This window comes from Sinocyclocheilus rhinocerous, unplaced genomic scaffold, assembly GCF_001515625.1.
Source record: "Sinocyclocheilus rhinocerous isolate Xijiao unplaced genomic scaffold, SAMN03320098_v1.1 scaffold323, whole genome shotgun sequence".
NCBI classification, from domain to species: Eukaryota; Metazoa; Chordata; class Actinopteri; order Cypriniformes; family Cyprinidae; genus Sinocyclocheilus; species Sinocyclocheilus rhinocerous.
Window position 1 is genome coordinate 228,568 of NW_015643640.1, and position 17,122 is coordinate 245,689.

The window sequence follows — 17,122 nt, forward strand, 5'->3', positions numbered from 1 at the left end:
GAGGGGGAACTCTCCTTCCTCTCTATATCTCAGTATTGGATGGACCCAATATTTCCTCTCTTTTTCTCATTTTAAGAAGCGAGAAGACAACAAAATCATCCTCACTGCTTGAAGACTCCATTTAGTGCTGTTTTGCGAATTTTTTCGCAACGGATTAATTAATACGCATCGGACTCAGTGTGCAAGGTTTCTGTGCGTGACGAATTTTTAGGATTTCGAATATGAAAAAACGCATACGAAAATTTCAGACTCAGTGTGCAGAGACCTTTACTCTTTTTGGTGCAAATAGTTTGTTGTCCCATGACTGCTGTTATGCAAATCCCATGTTTAATAACTATTAGAGATGTTGTTATCCCATTTAAAATACATTTTGCATGCCTCACTCTTAAAATGGTGATTTTTTTTGGGCCTGACTTCAGAGTCCTTCCTTGACCTTCTCAGCTACATCTAACAATTCAAATCATACAACATCATAATATTGACAGTCTGTAGAATTTATTATAGCAAACTTAAATTTTCTTGAATTTCGTATGAAAGCTGTTGATTTGCATTTGTGAAGCTCGACTATTCCAAGAAAAAATAAATAAATAAATAAACTGAAATTTCCCATAAATTAACTACTAATCAATATTTGGTCCCAAACTAGTCAAGTTCACTGATTTTCAACCAGCTTTTCTGTGAAATGTGAACTTTTTTTCCCCTCCATGTTATATTCACATATATTATATACCGTAACAAATACAAAGCTGGTTAAAAATGGACAGTTGTCCTTTTAAGAGTTTCATTTAGGTTAAATTTGCAACCCTGTTACCATGTTTTGTTCAAATTTATATTACTTTTATTTAATATGTATGTCTATAAACAATCACATGTTTGTTGTAAACTATATTGAGATGTTTTGTTAAAAATAGTAAAAGAAGAGTTGAACAAATTGTTAACCTGATACAAATGAATAGGAAAATATTCTGTTTGAAACCACTTTTTTGTCTCTCTCTCTCTCTCAGATGGACTGACGGTGTCATGTGATATCTCTAATGATGAGGAGTTGTTTATGGGTCAGGGAGATTATCAGTTTGAAATCTACCGTCTAATGAAGAAAGAAAACAAGTATGTCCTTCAGCCTCAGATAAAATGTTATTTAAAAATCATTGATTCTCATTGTTTCTCTCATTCTCTCTCTCAGTAACTGCTGGTCCACCTATAATCCTCATTCCAACGTGTTGTGGCTGCACTATCTAGCTGAGAAACTGTTGAGCATGAACTACAAGTACAAAGCCCAGACCAACCAGCAGAGGACGCTGAAGAGCGCCCTCAAATCTTTCCAGGCGGAGATACTTCGTTATCCGTCAGCTACAGAAGCTCTTAGGAACTGCAGATTCTTTCAGTGAATTTTTTTATTTTTATTAACACAATAGATAGACCTGTATATTTAGAATTACCAGTCCAGGGCAAGTAACGATATTCTAAAGTTCTGTAAAAAAAACAAATAAAGAAAATGTGCAATCATGCCATTTAAAAAAACAAAAATATGTAATTTATTGATATACATTAATTATATTGAGATAGTTACAGTTTTGGCATAGTATGGCAAAACCAGCTTTTCTTGCATTCGTTTTTTTTTTTTAAAGAAAGTTAGCATTTCACACCACATTTGAAGTCACCTCCACGCCCACCCACTCTATGACATTAGTGTCCCGTTGTCCTTCATCGTTCTGATGAGTTCTTCATGGTTTAATGCATAATCTCATTTCATTTTTTGTGACATTTTAAGACACTGAACCTGTGTGCTGCCGCTCGTTCAACAGGATAAAATTGAGATGCATCCTGTAGAAAAGCTTATTTGGTGTTAGCTTGCAGTTGAGTGTAATTATGCAGAAAAAGGAGACTTTGGTGAGCTTGTTCTAAAAATGTTGGGACAGATATGGCTGAAGGTTTGTGGGACCTCAGAAAGAGAAGTATTTGGTGAACCACTCTTGTTTTTGAGGGTCTTGTCCATCAGACCCTGTTTCAATAACCCTCTGCTCGGCAGGAGTCCTGGAACAAAAGCACAAGACAACTGCAAGTAAGAACAGGAAATGTAGATATGACATCTTGGGAGAAAAAGAGTTAAGGAACAGACTTTTTTTAACACTGAATCAGGAAAAGGGGGGTTATTGTTCGGAAAACAAGACTTTGAATAGGTAGTTCACACAACATGTCTATGGACTTTTTTTAATATCAAGGTTAGAATGTATGCACTTTTATTTTTAATGCAATTTTCAGCTTGAATGTGCAAGGCTTCAGGTGTCCGCTGAGCAAAGGAGATTGCATTCAGGACCGGGTGATTACCTGATGTGCTGGCTGTAGTTGATTTTATGCTGAGGCTGATGTCGCACCTCTTGTGAAGGTGGACGGTTGTGTCTGATAGAGGCTCTGTGTTCAGCATGAGGGGGGGTGGGGGTGTGTGTCCTTGTTAGGGTGGTGCCTCGCCCGCTCTGCTCCAGACTGGGTAATCCACGCTCCACAACCGGTGAACATTTAGCCTTGGGTGACCCCCCATCGTATGAGCAGAGGTTCGGGATGCTAGTTTCTTCAACCCCCCTTTTCTATAAACAGAAGGCAGATTACAACAGATTCATTCTGAGCTTCAATAAACATGTTCTTCTATCAGTTATTGTATGATCCTGGATGAGTGGAATTCCGATGTGATGTGGGATTCGGAAAAGTGTCTGTGTGCTACCTTCATAGTAGGCGTGAGGGTCCCTGCTTGTGTCCTAGAGTCATAAGGCTTCAATATTTCATCGCTGCACAGAGGTGGATGCTGGGACAGCTGGTGGAGGTCCTCCTGAAATAGAAAGAGAAACGCTGTGATGAGCCGAGCATCCTGTGTCTGTTATGTGTCTGTATGTGCGTCTCTAACCACTAGACTTTTGATGAGTTGGTCTCTCTCGCTTAGCTTGTCCTGTAGTTTAGCAATGGTGTGTAGGTTTTCTACTCTCCTCTTTCCCCTTTCTTCCCTTTCTCTCAACCTGCAAACATAAAATACAAGCACACAAAGCAGACATACAAATATTAATTAAATGCAACCTTAAGAAATTAAATATATGCTAAATATAACTGTTAGTTAGAAAGAAAAAAATATTCATATATATATACATGGTCAAAATGAGAATAATCTCATAATTGAAATTAGACATAAGAATAAAGGTGTAGCATTATTCTACTTCATTTATGCAATATATCTTTATTTTTTTTTTATATTACGACTTTATTTACGAAAAATGCCTTTATTCTCATATTTTAACTTTATTCTTGAAATCTTATTTTAGATTTTAATGTTGCATTAAAATACTATCAAACTTAAGATTAAGACTTGCATAACATGCTATTCTAAAATGTGACCCTGGAGCACAAAAGCAGTGTTAAGTCGCTGGGGTATATTTGTAGCAATAGCCAACAATACATTGTATGGGTCAAAATGATTGATTTTCTTTTATGCCAAAAATCATTAGGATATTAAATAAAGATCATGTTCCATGAAGATATTTTGTAAATCTCCAACTGTAAATATATATTAGTAATATGCATTGCTAAGAACTTCATTTGGACAACTTTAAAGGCGATTTTCTCAATATTTTGATTTTTTTGCACCCTCAGATTCCAGATCTTCAAATATTTCCAAATATTGTCCTATCATAACAAATCATACATCTATGGAAAGCTTATTTATTCAGCTTTGAGATGGTGTATAAATCTCAATTTCAAAAAATTGACCCTTATGACTGGTTTTGTGGTCCAGGGTCACATATAGATAATATTAATAATTCTAACAAAATCTTGTGTGCGCATTAGTACTGTATTTTGTGTATGTTCTAGTACCGCTGGTTTCACATTAGCAATAAGGAGTCTGTTATATGTTGCAGTCAAATCCTAAGTGGTGGTAAAATATAGTAAAATGTGTTAAAGACTGTTATGTACTGCATTTTTATAGCTACAATTATTATCAAATTAGCCACTATATTTCATAAATTAGCATGCAAGGTGTTGGGATGTGTGGAATTTTAACTCGCTCCAGTTCTGTGGAGATCTGTAGGAAATCCTAGTCATGAGCCATCGCCATATATTGTGCTGCTTGGGTTAATTCTGTATGTATGCGTTGTTTGCGTTTTGCATTATTGATGTGGGAGGAGTAGGTACTCTGTTTCCAAGGCAACTATGCGGGCCTGTAGTCGTGTTTGGGCGGTGCTGAAGTCTGATATTATGGTCTGGATCTCCATTCTGTGCTCTCTCTTCACACTCTCCATGTTATTCCTGTGATCCGACCCAACCGCTTCACCCGCCTCATCTTGTTCCTCCGAGAAACTGCACATCAGATACAAATAAATCAGTATCAAACATGTATATCCTGCTTTGTTCTCAGGCCTATAGCAGACATCAGATTTACTTATAAATCTGCACATAAATGTGGAAGCCCGTTTTCGCCACTGAATAAAAAATTAAAAGGTAATTGAGACTTTTTAGCTCATAATTCGGACTTTTCTTCTTGCAGTTGCATGTTTACATCTCGCAGTCGACTTTCTCAGAATTGCATGATATAAAATTTTTTCGCAATTCTAACCTTATAACACGCAATTGCGACTTTATATCACCCAATACCGATTTCATAACTCTGTTGCATTTTTTCTGAAAAAAAAGAAAAGTTAGAATTGTGAGTTTATATGTATTTCTAAGAAAAAAAGTCGCAATTACCTTTTTAATTTTTATTCAGTGGCAGAAACAAGCTTTCATACATAAAAACACAGTATGTGTTTGAGTAATTTTATGCTCAGACATCTTTGTTCTGTTTAATACAAACTTTTCCACTAAAATCGTTCAGGTGCGTTCAAGCCGAACCACCTGAAAATGTCCATAATTGTCTGAGCGAACAATGATATGACAATGTTACTACAGTAAATCATCGTCTGCCTACAACTTTATTTAGAAGTCATGAGTTTTAAAAACAGATTTACAATCTGTTCTAATTTAATTCAGCTTCTTCATGCCATCATAAGATGCCAGAAGTTATTTAATATATAACCAATGAAATTGATTTCAATCAATTCAAACATGACATTTAATTAAATAAAATCATATTATTTTAGATACTAACAGGGAACGAGTGAAATAAACTGCCCGGAGTCGATGTGCAAAGCGACATGCATATCTTCAAGATCAAATTAATATGTATCTCATCTCTAGTTCCTAAGTTTTGTTTTGCATCAATCTGGCCTTTACTTTATGAGGACATTAATGTTGTGTGTCCTGGTCATTTGCTCACTCTCAAACCCATAACTTTCATTCAACGAAACCCAAATGAAGATATTTTTTAATTAAACAAGAGATTTCTGTTCCACCATTGAAAGTTTACTCCCTCAAAATTTGACACTTCAAAAAGTTCATAAAGACATCGTAAAAGAAATTCATATGAATTGAGCGATTTAATCCAAATGTTCTGCAGAAGCATGATAGCTTTATATGACGATGATTTAATTTAGGCTTTTATTCACATATAAACATTGATCAATGCAAATACATAGAGCACATCAAATATGGTCAACAGAAGCTCAAACGGGAGACAGAAATCTGAAGATATGTTCATTTGTGTTTCAAAGATGAACAAAAGTCTTATGGGGTTTGGAACAAAACTGAGCGTGAGTAATTGATGACTTTGATGATTGATTCGTTTTTGGTGACCTATCCCTTTAAGAGTCTGATTTTCTATAGCTGAAACTGATTTAAATGGGAATAAATAAGCAGTTCTTGACCAGAATAAGCAGCAATGTGGACAAGACCGATAATATGCCAATAGTCAACAGTCAGTTTTCTCACTTGTGAGTGTACATGTGGTCATCTTGTTATTGACCTCCTGTCTGTGTGTGTGTGTTTAAGGTCATCTCGTTACTGTCCGCCTGTGTGTTATCTTAAAGGGATAGTTCACCCAAAAATTAAAATTATCATCCGCGTTTTGTGCAAAATGCAATGCTTCGCTTCAGAAGGTTTTTATTAACCCCCGCAGCCAAGTCGAGCACTTTTTATGATGGATCACTGCTATTATAAAGCTTATAAGAGCCAGGATATTTTATAACATAACTCTGATAGTATTTGTCTGGAAGAAGAAAGTCATACACACCTAGGATGGCTTGAAGGCGAGTAAATCATGGGGTCATTTTTACTTTTGGGTGAACTATCCCTTTAATACTGACCTCTTGTGTTTATGTTTGTGGTCATCTGGTTCTTCTCTCTGTGCGCTTTTTGCACTCATGCGTTCTTTCAGATCTTCGTTCTCTCTCTTTAGCTCCTGAACCTCGCTGCTCTTCTCATCCAGCTGTCTCTCTAGTGACTGTAAGCGGTTTTGCTGCTTCAGATCCTGAGAAGGAGACAGAGAGAGAGAGACGTGGGGCGATGAACCCTTGTGTAATGTGTGTGTCTGTGCGGTTTGTATGTGTACCTGCTGCAAGGCCATCATTTGTGTGTATGTGTGTATTTCGTTCTGAAGGTCCTCGATCTGCTGCATGTGTCTCTGGGTGACCTGTCTCACCCACTCAGTGTGCTGCTGGGTCAGCTCTGCCTTCTGCTTGTCTGCACACACACACAGTCGGAAGACACATTAGATCAGACATGCTTACAAAGGTGGCCGTATGCGCCGTCTTCAGTCTTGCTCTACTTTAGTCGGTGGCACTAGATGGTGCTTTTGTGCAAAATGCAATGCATGATCATCAGTTCATTTTAAGGAATAATGTTTTTCACACAAACTTGTTTTATATAACTTACACATTATGACAGATAACGGCATCCATATTCTGGTAAAGCCTTTTTTTTCATAAATAGAGTACAGCTATTGGAATATATGTGCAAATACGGTAATCAGCATATTATGAATAAACCTTTTAATATACAAAGACTGCGTTTGCCATTTATTACGCTCCATTTTAGTCTTTTAATTAACATTCATTTTCTCATTCATATCCCTAATGATAGAAGACGAGGCTGGAGGATGAATTGGAAAATGTAGGAGAGTAACCTTTTTTAATAAGGAGAGTTCTATTGATTTATGTGTGTGTCTGTATAAAAAAATTTAAAATGGGAAATTATTAAAACTTTTAAACGAATTGCCATGGGTCAAAATGCTAATTTAATTCCAATCTGTTGCTGATTAGCTGTATTGATTTACAGTGCAGGATATTCAGTATGAATGAGTTATTATTTTGTTCATGTGAGCTGTGTTGGATAATATGCACTGCCTTAACCTCAAAGACAATATTTGAAGGCACACCAAGATACTTCCGGTACTACTTCTACACTGACAAAGCTGCTTATTTTAACTAGGACAAAACATCAAATTAATAAAAAATAATTAAATTCCATTATTGCATAATTGAATGCCATTCATGGTTTACACTTTTTATTATCAATGAATGTACATGACTCTTCTAGTTTTGCAGTTCGCAGTTTTAAAAAACAATTATTTCGTACTTACAAATAGCAATATTTGCCCCGATAAAATATTATAGTGCTTTATAGGCTCGTTTGTTCTGTCACGGTTCGAAAGAGGCAAAGACTCAAATGCAGGCAGATGGGGTCTCTTTATTTATAAATCACAAAATAAACAAACACACAAATGACACCACCCCAAAGGGGAAAGAGCTAGAGTAACATAGGGGTGTAACGGTACATGTATTCGTCCCGAACCGTCACGGTACGGATGTCACAGTTCGGTTCATGCAGTCAGACGACAAATAAAGTCTGTTATAGGTGATCAATCTGAAGGGGGCGCACATGGTAATGCAATGCTAACCGTCACGACAGGAAAGAGCAGAAGAAGAGACGATCTACATGCCAACCCAAAACAAGAAGAACGGCGAGTTCAGGTGGCACGCAAGGGCTCGAAGAACCGCCGGCTTGTTTTAAATCAGCAGTATTAGACAGTTTCGGCTTCTAGAGATCCTGTATTGCAATCAATTCCTTGAGAGGAACTGACCCGTCTTCAAAAATGCTTTGATGGCATTTTTTTTTTCCCCCACTTACCTCCACATAATGCATATTAAAGTAGTGTTTATAAGCGCAGTGCTGCTTTGTTTACAGCGGTAACCAAGCTGTTCCATAAGCACCACCTGCTGTCAGAGAATACATTTGCATTTTCATTCAGTCCGTCTGCTGTTTTTGTTTTGTGCAGGTGCTTATGTAGCATAATTTTAAGTCAAATCTTAAGTCAGACCATTCTGTTTTTGCTTTAAATCTTGAAATTATACAGTCAAATTCAACATGTATGTAGCACAACTGTCTGTTCAAAATAAATGAAAAAATACATTTCCTGTTCCTGTATCGAACCGTGACCCCAAAACCGAAGTATGCAGAGAACCGTTACACCCCTATATGAAGCCTGTTAGGCTGTTTGTGCAGGTTATAGTAACAGGTTATAGTAACATTTTTAGAATAAATATGGATTCTTATTGGAATTTATTAGATAGCTTCGATCACTGTTTATGGCAATACTTGGTTACAATGACAGTAATAATTCTTAAATTCTCAGGAATGCAAAATCATTGGTAGTTATTGATATTTCAAATAGAATAACGAGACATGTACATATTCATTCATACTTTTAGTCCAAAAGAGTGCACACTTCACACGTTTACCTCATGTCTTTAGATATAATCATAATTTAGACTATTCTATGCAGATCCATCAATCAATATTGCATGATTATGATTCCTACAAATCACACATTTAAAATTCCCTCATACAGTATATTCAGGTTGTCCGATATCATGAGAACCCTGGTTCTTTAATAGAAATGCCAGTTGTTCAATTCAAATAAGATACATGACTTTAACGGTTTTATCTTATTTTAAAACTTTTGTAATAGTTAACATTTTTTTGCTATGGCTAGGGAAGATTGCTTGTGTCCTTTTGGTGGAATAGACTCTCTCCAAGTAAGTATTATACAACAAATGTGACTTTTTAGGTTTGCACAAACATTCTGTATGAGGCGTGATGGTTACCCAGCTGTAGTTTGTGCTGTGTGAGCAAGCGCTGTCTTTCCGACTGAAGTTCCTCATGGGCTTGTGCTTCCAGGGCCTGAAGAGCACGCTGGTGATTTAACCTTTCCTCCTCTCGCTCACGCCACCCCCACTTTTCCCTCTCCTCTTCCCTCTCTCCCGCAGCCCTTCCGTCCTCCTCGTCCTCATCTTCCTCTTTTACCACCTACAGGACAACACAAAATCACTAACATACGGAGTTCTTTCCACAGCTGCGTGTGTGTGTGTGTGTGTGCTCTGTCATCATTTGAACAGTTTCTGTCAACACGGTGAAAGTCACCAAAACATCACCGGATCCCATTTACTTTGATTTTAAAAAAGCATTTTTCAAAATATCTTCTTTTGTGTTCCAAATGAATGAAGAAATACACAGGTTTGGAAAGACATGACAGAATGTTCTTTTTTAGGTGAACTATCCCTTTAATGGCACTCTAAGTTATATTAATGATAACACAATATAACAAAAATGTGATCCTGGAGCACAAAAGCAGTCTTAAGTCGCTGGGGTATATAAGATATTGTGCTTTTGCAAGGACGGGAACATTCTAGGAGTTTCTGTAATATTCTAGTGCTTTCTGGAACATTTAAGTCATAAAAATCATCCAGCGTACACTTCTGACGTTTTGGACGACTCGCTTTTGCGAACTGTTTATGTCAAACTGTTGTTGTTAGCTCAGTATTATGCATGCAGCATGCCATTTTTATGCACGAGTAATAACAGGTTAGCTTGTATAAGTTACATTTTAGCTTTCATGACTTTCATAAAGTAATGTGATTTTTGCATTCAGCATGTCAAACTTCATAAAGAAATATTTCCAATAACAGCCAAACAAAACAAGGTAATTATATTAATCATAAGAACTCTATCAGTCTCCGAGTGTATACGCACCTGTAGCTGCTGCCTCATCAGTCTCTCTTTCTCCTGAATGGTGGAATGAAGCTGAGATCTGAGCGAGCTGTTCATATCTCTCGTCTTCTGGATCTCCTGCTTCATTTGCTTTATCTCTCCATTACCATAACGTCTCTCTCCTTCCATCTTCTCTGAGAGTGCTCTCCTCTCCTCCAACTACACACAGAGACCGAAGAATACCGCTGCTAGAGTGACGTGTGTGTATGATGGGTCTGAGGATACTGACAGTGTGTGTGTTTGTGTGTGTTACCTGTGTCTGCAGTTCTTCTACTCTGTGTTGCCACTGTTGGTTCATCTTTCTGATCTCTTCCTCTCTTTCTCTCTTCAGTTCCACGATCTGATCAGAGAACTGCTTCTCAAACTGTAGCCTACACACACACACACACATACACACACATGCATTTTAATGAATAAAATTGCACTCTATACCCATTTTACACACTTTAATGTCAAAGTTAACACATTATTGCATCTGACAAATGTTTTACGCTTTAGTTCTGGTTCTCAGTTTAATTGACAAACATGTGTTTAAAGACTGTGTAATATTATTATAGCATTACTGTTGAGTTAAGTTGCATACTGTTAGGTAAGAGCATTGTGTGCTGTTGCAGAAATACACAAAAACTACATCCATCCATTTTGGGCCAACAATATTCACTACCGTTCAAAAGTTTGGGGCCAGTAAGATTTTTTTTTTTTTTTGGAAGGAAATTAATCTTTTATTCAGCAAAAAATGCATTTAATTGCTAAATACTTTTGGTAAATTGATAAATACATTAGATAAATACATTAAATTGGTAAATTTTTTACAAAAGTTTTCTGTTTCAAATAAACACTGTTCTTTAGAACTTTCCGTTCATCAAAGAATTCTGAAAAAAAAAAAAAAAATGTATTAAGGTTTCCATAAAAATACTGTTTTCAACATTGATAATAATCAGAAATGTTTCTTGAGCCTCAAATCAGCATATTAGAATGATTTCTGATCATGTGACACTGAAGACTGGAGAATGATGCTGAAAACTCTTTACCATTACAAAAAAATTTTTTTTTCAGAATTATATTAAAATAGAAAAAATTGTGAAACATTATTCGAATTTAAAAGAACTTGATTTTTGACCTAATAAATGCAGCCTTGGTGAGCATAAGAGACATTAAACATTAAAACTCATTAATTAATCACATATTTAAAATGACTCAAAATGAAATATTCGAACTAACAGACTACTGGAAACACAAATGCAATACGAGCCCATTTCTCTTTCTCTCCCTTCATGTCTGACGCACCTGATCCTCTCCTCTACACTGTGATTGGACTGTTGTAGAATGTCTCTCTCTTGCTGTAGAGCAGAAATCTCTGCCTGTAACACTTCCTTCTTTGCAGCAAACTCCTCCTATTAAGGAAGAAAAAGGAGATCGGTGGCTATAGGTGAATGTTAAAGGCACAGATCTGCTGAGATCATAAGGGAATTGCAGATCTGTGTGTGCTTGTGGGATAGAGCTGTGCGGTAATGCAAAGGGACATCGCTGACACTTTGTCCACATGTCAAATGGAAGTGTGTGTGTGGAGCAAACAGGAGTGAGTACCTGTATTTGCTGCATGCTGCTGCGTGTGTTTTCCAGTTCTTCTCTCACTCGAACACACTCCGGGCCACATGCTGTCTGCCGCTTCACCTCTGCGCACTCCTGCTCTCTCTCTTTTGCCCTTTCCTTCTCCTCTTCTCGTTCTCTCTCCAGCGTCTGAATAACCTCCTCCAATTTCGCCATCTGCAAGCCAAGAAGACTCAGATCAGCAAAGACCTGTAAGGACCATTAGAGCATGCGCTAACCGCTCAGGTTTACTATTTATGTGGGTCATATAAGGAAAATCAACTTCTGTTACTGAACGGAATCTTTATTTAAAGCAACCAGAGGTCAAGGTTCTTTCTCATGGGGATACAATGGGGATTGTTATAGGGTGTGTCCCAATCCATTCTCTAGCTCAGGAGTAAGAGTAAATTGGTTGCTTATTACACTCAAACACAGGTAATGTTGTCACAAGTGTAAATTTAAGACCTTTTTAAGACCAAGTATAGACGACTTTTAGGAATAAACTGAAGTGAACACAATACTTCACACAATGAGTTGTATTAGCAACACTTCAAAGTTTAAAATACAATCCCCATTCCTTTTGAATTCATTTTTACAAAAACAAAAGCTTAGGGCTTTTAAATAAATAATAAAAAAAAAGCTTAAGGCTTGAATAGCTCTACTCTCAACCACTAGAATATGGAAATAATTGTTATTGTACCTCTTGATCAAATAGCAAAAAATGATGAAAATGAAAAAGATGTTCTTCCTCAATGTTTTCGTCTTGTTTTTCTGGTGCAAATGTCTAAAGACTCTTAAATCAACATACATTTACTGGAGATGCAACATGACAAGAAGTCTTGTTTCGTGAGAAATTGTGTAAATCAAAATGAGTTTATGAGAACAAATTTCTGCCAGATTCGTAAGCGTAATCTCGCTTCGTTTTGTTCAGTTTCTCAGAAAACAAAAATTCATGTCTTCCTTTTCTTTCACAAGTAAATGTATCTTGATTTAAGGATGTTTCGATATTTGAATTGGAAAACAAACAAAAATACTGAGGAAGATACTATTTTTTAGAAATGCATGCAATATTTAAAGCTAACATGTTTTTGTTACACTGGTTGAAAATCTCTTCACGTCCTGATAGCAATCAATAATCAAAGTGAGTTATGAAAGTTATAATATATTATAATATTTAATGTTTATTATATTTGTGCATAACGTCTGAATGCCATTATGTTAAATGCAGACACATCATTCATAATTCTTTGTAACAGCTACAACTTTGTACTTTGTTACTTTGTAACATCTACAACAAAGAAGGCTGATGGCATGTTCAAAGATGTTGTTTATAAATACCAACTACATTTTAATGAGCTTATAATAAGAAATTGAGTCATCTCTGTGTCCCGATATTTAAAGGAGGTTCTCAACGGTTTGGTCATGAACCATTGGTTGTGGACAGCAGGTCCAACAAAAGAGCGCTGCCAGTTAGACGGCAATGTTGAAGGGATTGAAATAGGAGGACATGAACTAAGAGTTGTGTACGCTGTGTATTCTGTTAGAATATCTCAGCACTGTGAATTGTAAGTTCCCTTATGCTTTCTATTCTAAATATAGCTTTGAATAAAACAATTGCTCATGAGGATATTTTCATCTCAGCAATTCAGCAGTACTGTCACACTACGTGTTCTGCGTTCTCAAAGTTTTGCCAAAGTGGCAGCATGGTGGTGCACAGCGTGAATGAGATTACCTGCCTTTCAGTCCAGTTCATCTGCTCACACAGTTACCGTTTCTGACGTGGCTTTCAGGATTCATAAATCACTTTGCAGGTGCTATTTAATCCATCTGCATTATTTTGCAGTTGTTTGGAGGCACACCTCATTTGACACATTCATTAGGGCAAATCTGTCAAACAAGACTATCATATATCATGTCAGGAGATCAGCTTTAGCAATTTTGCAAATTTGCAATTGCTGTAACACTTTATTTTAAGGACACTATTCACTCACTATTAACTAGCTGTTTATTAGCATGCATATGACTAGCATACTGGCTGTTTATTAGTACTTATAAAGCACAGATTAATGCCTTATTCTGCATGAGCATATTTTAGACCCCTTAATCCGACTCCATACCTAAACTTAACAACTACCTAACTATTAATAAACAGTAAATTAGGGGTTTACTGAGACAAAAGTCGCAATTAATAGTGAGAAGTGTGACCACAATTGCTTTATACACGCAAACCTAAGAACTGAGTTTGAAACAAACTTGAGTCAATCAACCTAGCATTGGATTTTTCAAGAATTGTCCCTTGTGGGATTTGAACCTAAAACCTTTTGGGCACCAGGTATTTCACATGAATTAGAGCACATGGTTTTCTGATATATAGCGGAAACTGTAGTGATGTTTGCTTTCGCTGCGACACAGCACTAAAACAACAATCTTCTTCCCTAGCTATCACTTATTAAGCAACTACTTTGCTATTATAACCCAGTTCCAAGCCTGCTGGCATATTAGATGAAGCATTAGATAAAGCCCTGTGCCTTGGGCACTACAAATGTTCTTTTTGTTTTCTCCTTTATCAGGGGCATATGGAGAGCTCTGGGCCTCTCAGTCTGTCTCTGTGTATTTAAGCAGAAGGACTGAGTTTGTTTCCTTCGCCTGAGCCTCAAACCAATTTGAAAGAGCTTGATACGTATATAGTTCAAGTTATTTGTGGTGACCTGATTCATTAGTAGGTCAACAATCTTATGCAAACATATCCAAGATTGTTTAGATTTTTAAGAGGAAAAGTGTTTTCGGTGTGGTATTCTTTACCTCTCTGTTGGACAGCTGTAGTTGGTTGCGTAGCTCTTCCCTCTCTGTCTCTAAAGCCTTTCTCTTTTCTTCTCTGGTTTTCATCTGCTCCTCAACCTGTAGTCAAACCGACATTATAATACTAGTATATCTTAATTTCAATAATATTTCAACAAAAATACCAGATTATATTACTCATAATACTGCTTTTGCTTGAGTCCACTTGCCATGTTAGTCATTTATGCATTTGCAGACCTGCCAACCTTTGAACATTTTAGCCCAAGGTTCAATAAATACCTCAGTTTTTTAACCACAGTTTTCAGTTTGGTTCGGCACAACAGAGCTCTTTTTAGCGATTTTAAATGCTATCTAAAAAAAAAAAAAAAAAAAAAAAAAAAAAAAAAAAAGAAGAAATAGCGCTCACTACACTCCAGGAAATCCCTAATATGGACAAAAACAGCAATTGCTGTAACTGAATGAAAGAAGACCGAAACGCTTTTAATGATGACATTCAAAGAGAACATTAAGACAATAAACACTCAACAGTGACGATGTTTATCTGTGTTCTTAAAACCACCTCGGGTATTTTCATAAGTATATTTATAGTCCATTGCTATAGTCCTTTATTACAGTATGAGTATAGAATATATTTCTGCGTCATTCTGTGATAAGAAGCCACATCAGATCAGGACGGAAGTTATTTCTAACATTTGTCTGATGCTGTGGAGTGTGTTATAATGTTCTGTTTTGTTGGACAACAGGTTTAGAAACGCTCCACATTACAAGTCATGCTCGGGTTATGTTGCTTTTTCAGATGCACCATGCACGTGTTTCCTCATCTCAGCGCGCGACTCGCGGACACACAAACATAGCCAGTTTGGAGAGAAATAAAACACACAGAAATTATTTAAATGCAAAACTGGAAAAAACGCTCTGATTGGTTGAACTCCTCATCTTTTTCTGTTGCTTGTTTACTGCGTGTGGACAGGTCACCAGGTTTTTGCGTAGTTTAGAGTGACAAATCGTACCAGCGTACTTTAAGGTCAAAATGCGTACCGGTTGGCAGGTCTGCATTTGGCAGACTCTTTCATCCAAAGTGATTTATATTGCAATTAAGATATTTATTTTTCTAAGTTCTCGGTGTCACAACATTCAGGCTCTACTGTTTGAGCTACTGAACACTTTTGTCATGTTGGTTTTTGTTTCATGTTTTTTATTTTGTATTCTCTTAATAGTTCTTGTCATTGTCATGTGATTCCGTTCCCTCATGTGTTCCTTTAGTTCATGCTTTCATTGGTTCATTGTCTTGAATTCTTTCTTCATTCGGCGAAACACATAAGAAAGCATTCGGAGCGTAATGTTGCTCTTTTCCATACAACAAAAGCAAGTTTTTCAGCGAAAAACTACTTAACTTTCAGTCTTTGACTTTAGCAGACTTCAAATATAGAACATGCATTGTATGGACCACTTTTATGATGTTTTAATTGTGCTACTTTGTTCTTTTTGGAGCTTGAAAGCCCCTGGTTCTCATCTACTTTCATTGCATGAAAAAGGCTGAACATTTTCATGGAAGAAAGAAAGTCATGCGGGAATGACGTGAGGATGAAGTTTTCTTTTTGGGTCAACTAAACATTTAAATAAGCAGTTTTTAGCTTCTGTAGCTTTAAGACTTTTTATGCAGCTGATGGCTAATCTCTGCGTGTTCGTAAAGTTGAGCCAAGTTTCTGAATGCCGAATATGCATCATATGTTAATGTGGTTCTGATTTCAGAATGACCCATTTTTGCAGCTTAGTTTCCATAATTGGTCTGAATGGACTGGTTGGAGCTCTGCATTGTGAATAATGATGTATGTCTATGCAGCCCAAAGAAAAATATTTTTACGTCCTCTGTATCAGTAAAGCCACACTAGTATAGGATAAAAATACAGATTATACTGATTATATATTCTCTTAAAATCCAGTGTTCAATCTTTTAATCTCTGCCTTTTGTTATTGGAAAAATGAACTTAAAACTTCCCAAATGAAGCAATATCAAGATCAAATTGAGAGAGAAATCAAATCAGAAAGTCAGTGGCGATAATCAGCCCTTCACACTAGTAGTAACAGGAGCAAATGAGAAGTTATGAAATTATTAGCAAAACTAGTGCATCATTTCTGTCAAGAAGTCAAAAGTGTGCATGAGAGCCGCAGCTGAAACCTGTTGCGTCGTCTTCTTCTCTGCGTCCAGCATTGCGTGTGCATGCCGCAGCTCACTGGCGTGTTTGCTTATCACTTCTTCCAGTGCTTTCCGAAGCTGTTCTTTCAGCCTCACTTTCTCTTCTTCCATCTTCTGCTGCACCTGTTTCTTCTCTTCTTCCAGCTCCTGTCTGTCATTCTTTCTTTCGTTCTCCACCTCCTGCTGAAGGCGTCTGATCTCCTCAGTGTGAGCTCGCTGTAGCTCCAGACGCATAGAGGATAGAGCATCTGCATGCTAAAACACACACACACACACACACACACACACGACTCTTCATGATATAAAACTGTAATCCTGTATTTCTGAAAGAATTACACTACGCCTTTTAAGCTTCTGATGTGTCAGCTGTGATGTTTTATGATGTTTGATCATTAAAAGAACATTTAAAGTGTGCTTTACTCATTTGTGTGTGTGTGTGTGCATGGCTTTCGTGTCTGAGATGGCATTCCTCATTTGGGATGTGATTTCATCATACGGTTTATGTGTTCTTATACGTGACCCTGGACCACAAAACCAGTCATAAGGGTCAATTTTTCGAAATTGAGATTTATA

General features: G+C 36.9%; 2 protein-coding genes across 4 annotated transcripts in view; one reads left to right on the top strand and one right to left on the bottom strand.

Annotated features, from left to right (window-relative positions):
- haspin (histone H3 associated protein kinase) overlaps positions 1-1,478 on the top strand; it is a 12,862-nt gene extending 11,384 nt beyond the window's left edge. The window contains exons 17-18 of the mRNA XM_016575141.1: positions 1,005-1,107; positions 1,184-1,478. Coding sequence (XP_016430627.1) covers positions 1,005-1,107; positions 1,184-1,388 — 308 coding nt within the window. The 3' untranslated portion in view covers positions 1,389-1,478. The remainder of the gene's footprint in view (positions 1-1,004; positions 1,108-1,183) is intronic.
- Positions 1,479-1,511: 33 nt separating this feature from the next.
- Positions 1,512-17,122, bottom strand: part of LOC107757610 (protein FAM184B-like) — a 29,991-nt gene continuing 14,380 nt past the window's right edge. Inside the window, exons 6-19 of one of the 3 annotated variants that reach the window (XM_016575139.1) lie at positions 16,532-16,804; positions 14,356-14,451; positions 11,551-11,730; positions 11,251-11,357; positions 10,217-10,334; positions 9,946-10,122; positions 9,021-9,222; positions 6,467-6,597; positions 6,222-6,385; positions 4,177-4,341; positions 2,903-3,008; positions 2,720-2,824; positions 2,329-2,585; positions 1,512-2,034 (exon numbers count right to left, since the gene is read on the bottom strand). In XM_016575139.1, the coding sequence (XP_016430625.1) occupies positions 1,944-2,034; positions 2,329-2,585; positions 2,720-2,824; positions 2,903-3,008; positions 4,177-4,341; positions 6,222-6,385; positions 6,467-6,597; positions 9,021-9,222; positions 9,946-10,122; positions 10,217-10,334; positions 11,251-11,357; positions 11,551-11,730; positions 14,356-14,451; positions 16,532-16,804 (2,172 nt within the window). In that variant the 3' untranslated portion in view covers positions 1,512-1,943. Of the gene's footprint in view, positions 2,035-2,328; positions 2,586-2,719; positions 2,825-2,899; positions 3,009-4,176; positions 4,342-6,221; positions 6,386-6,466; positions 6,598-9,020; positions 9,223-9,945; positions 10,123-10,216; positions 10,335-11,250; positions 11,358-11,550; positions 11,731-14,355; positions 14,452-16,531; positions 16,805-17,122 lie in introns of all 3 variants that reach the window. The other 2 variants (XM_016575138.1, XM_016575140.1) reach the window with 2 other exon arrangements.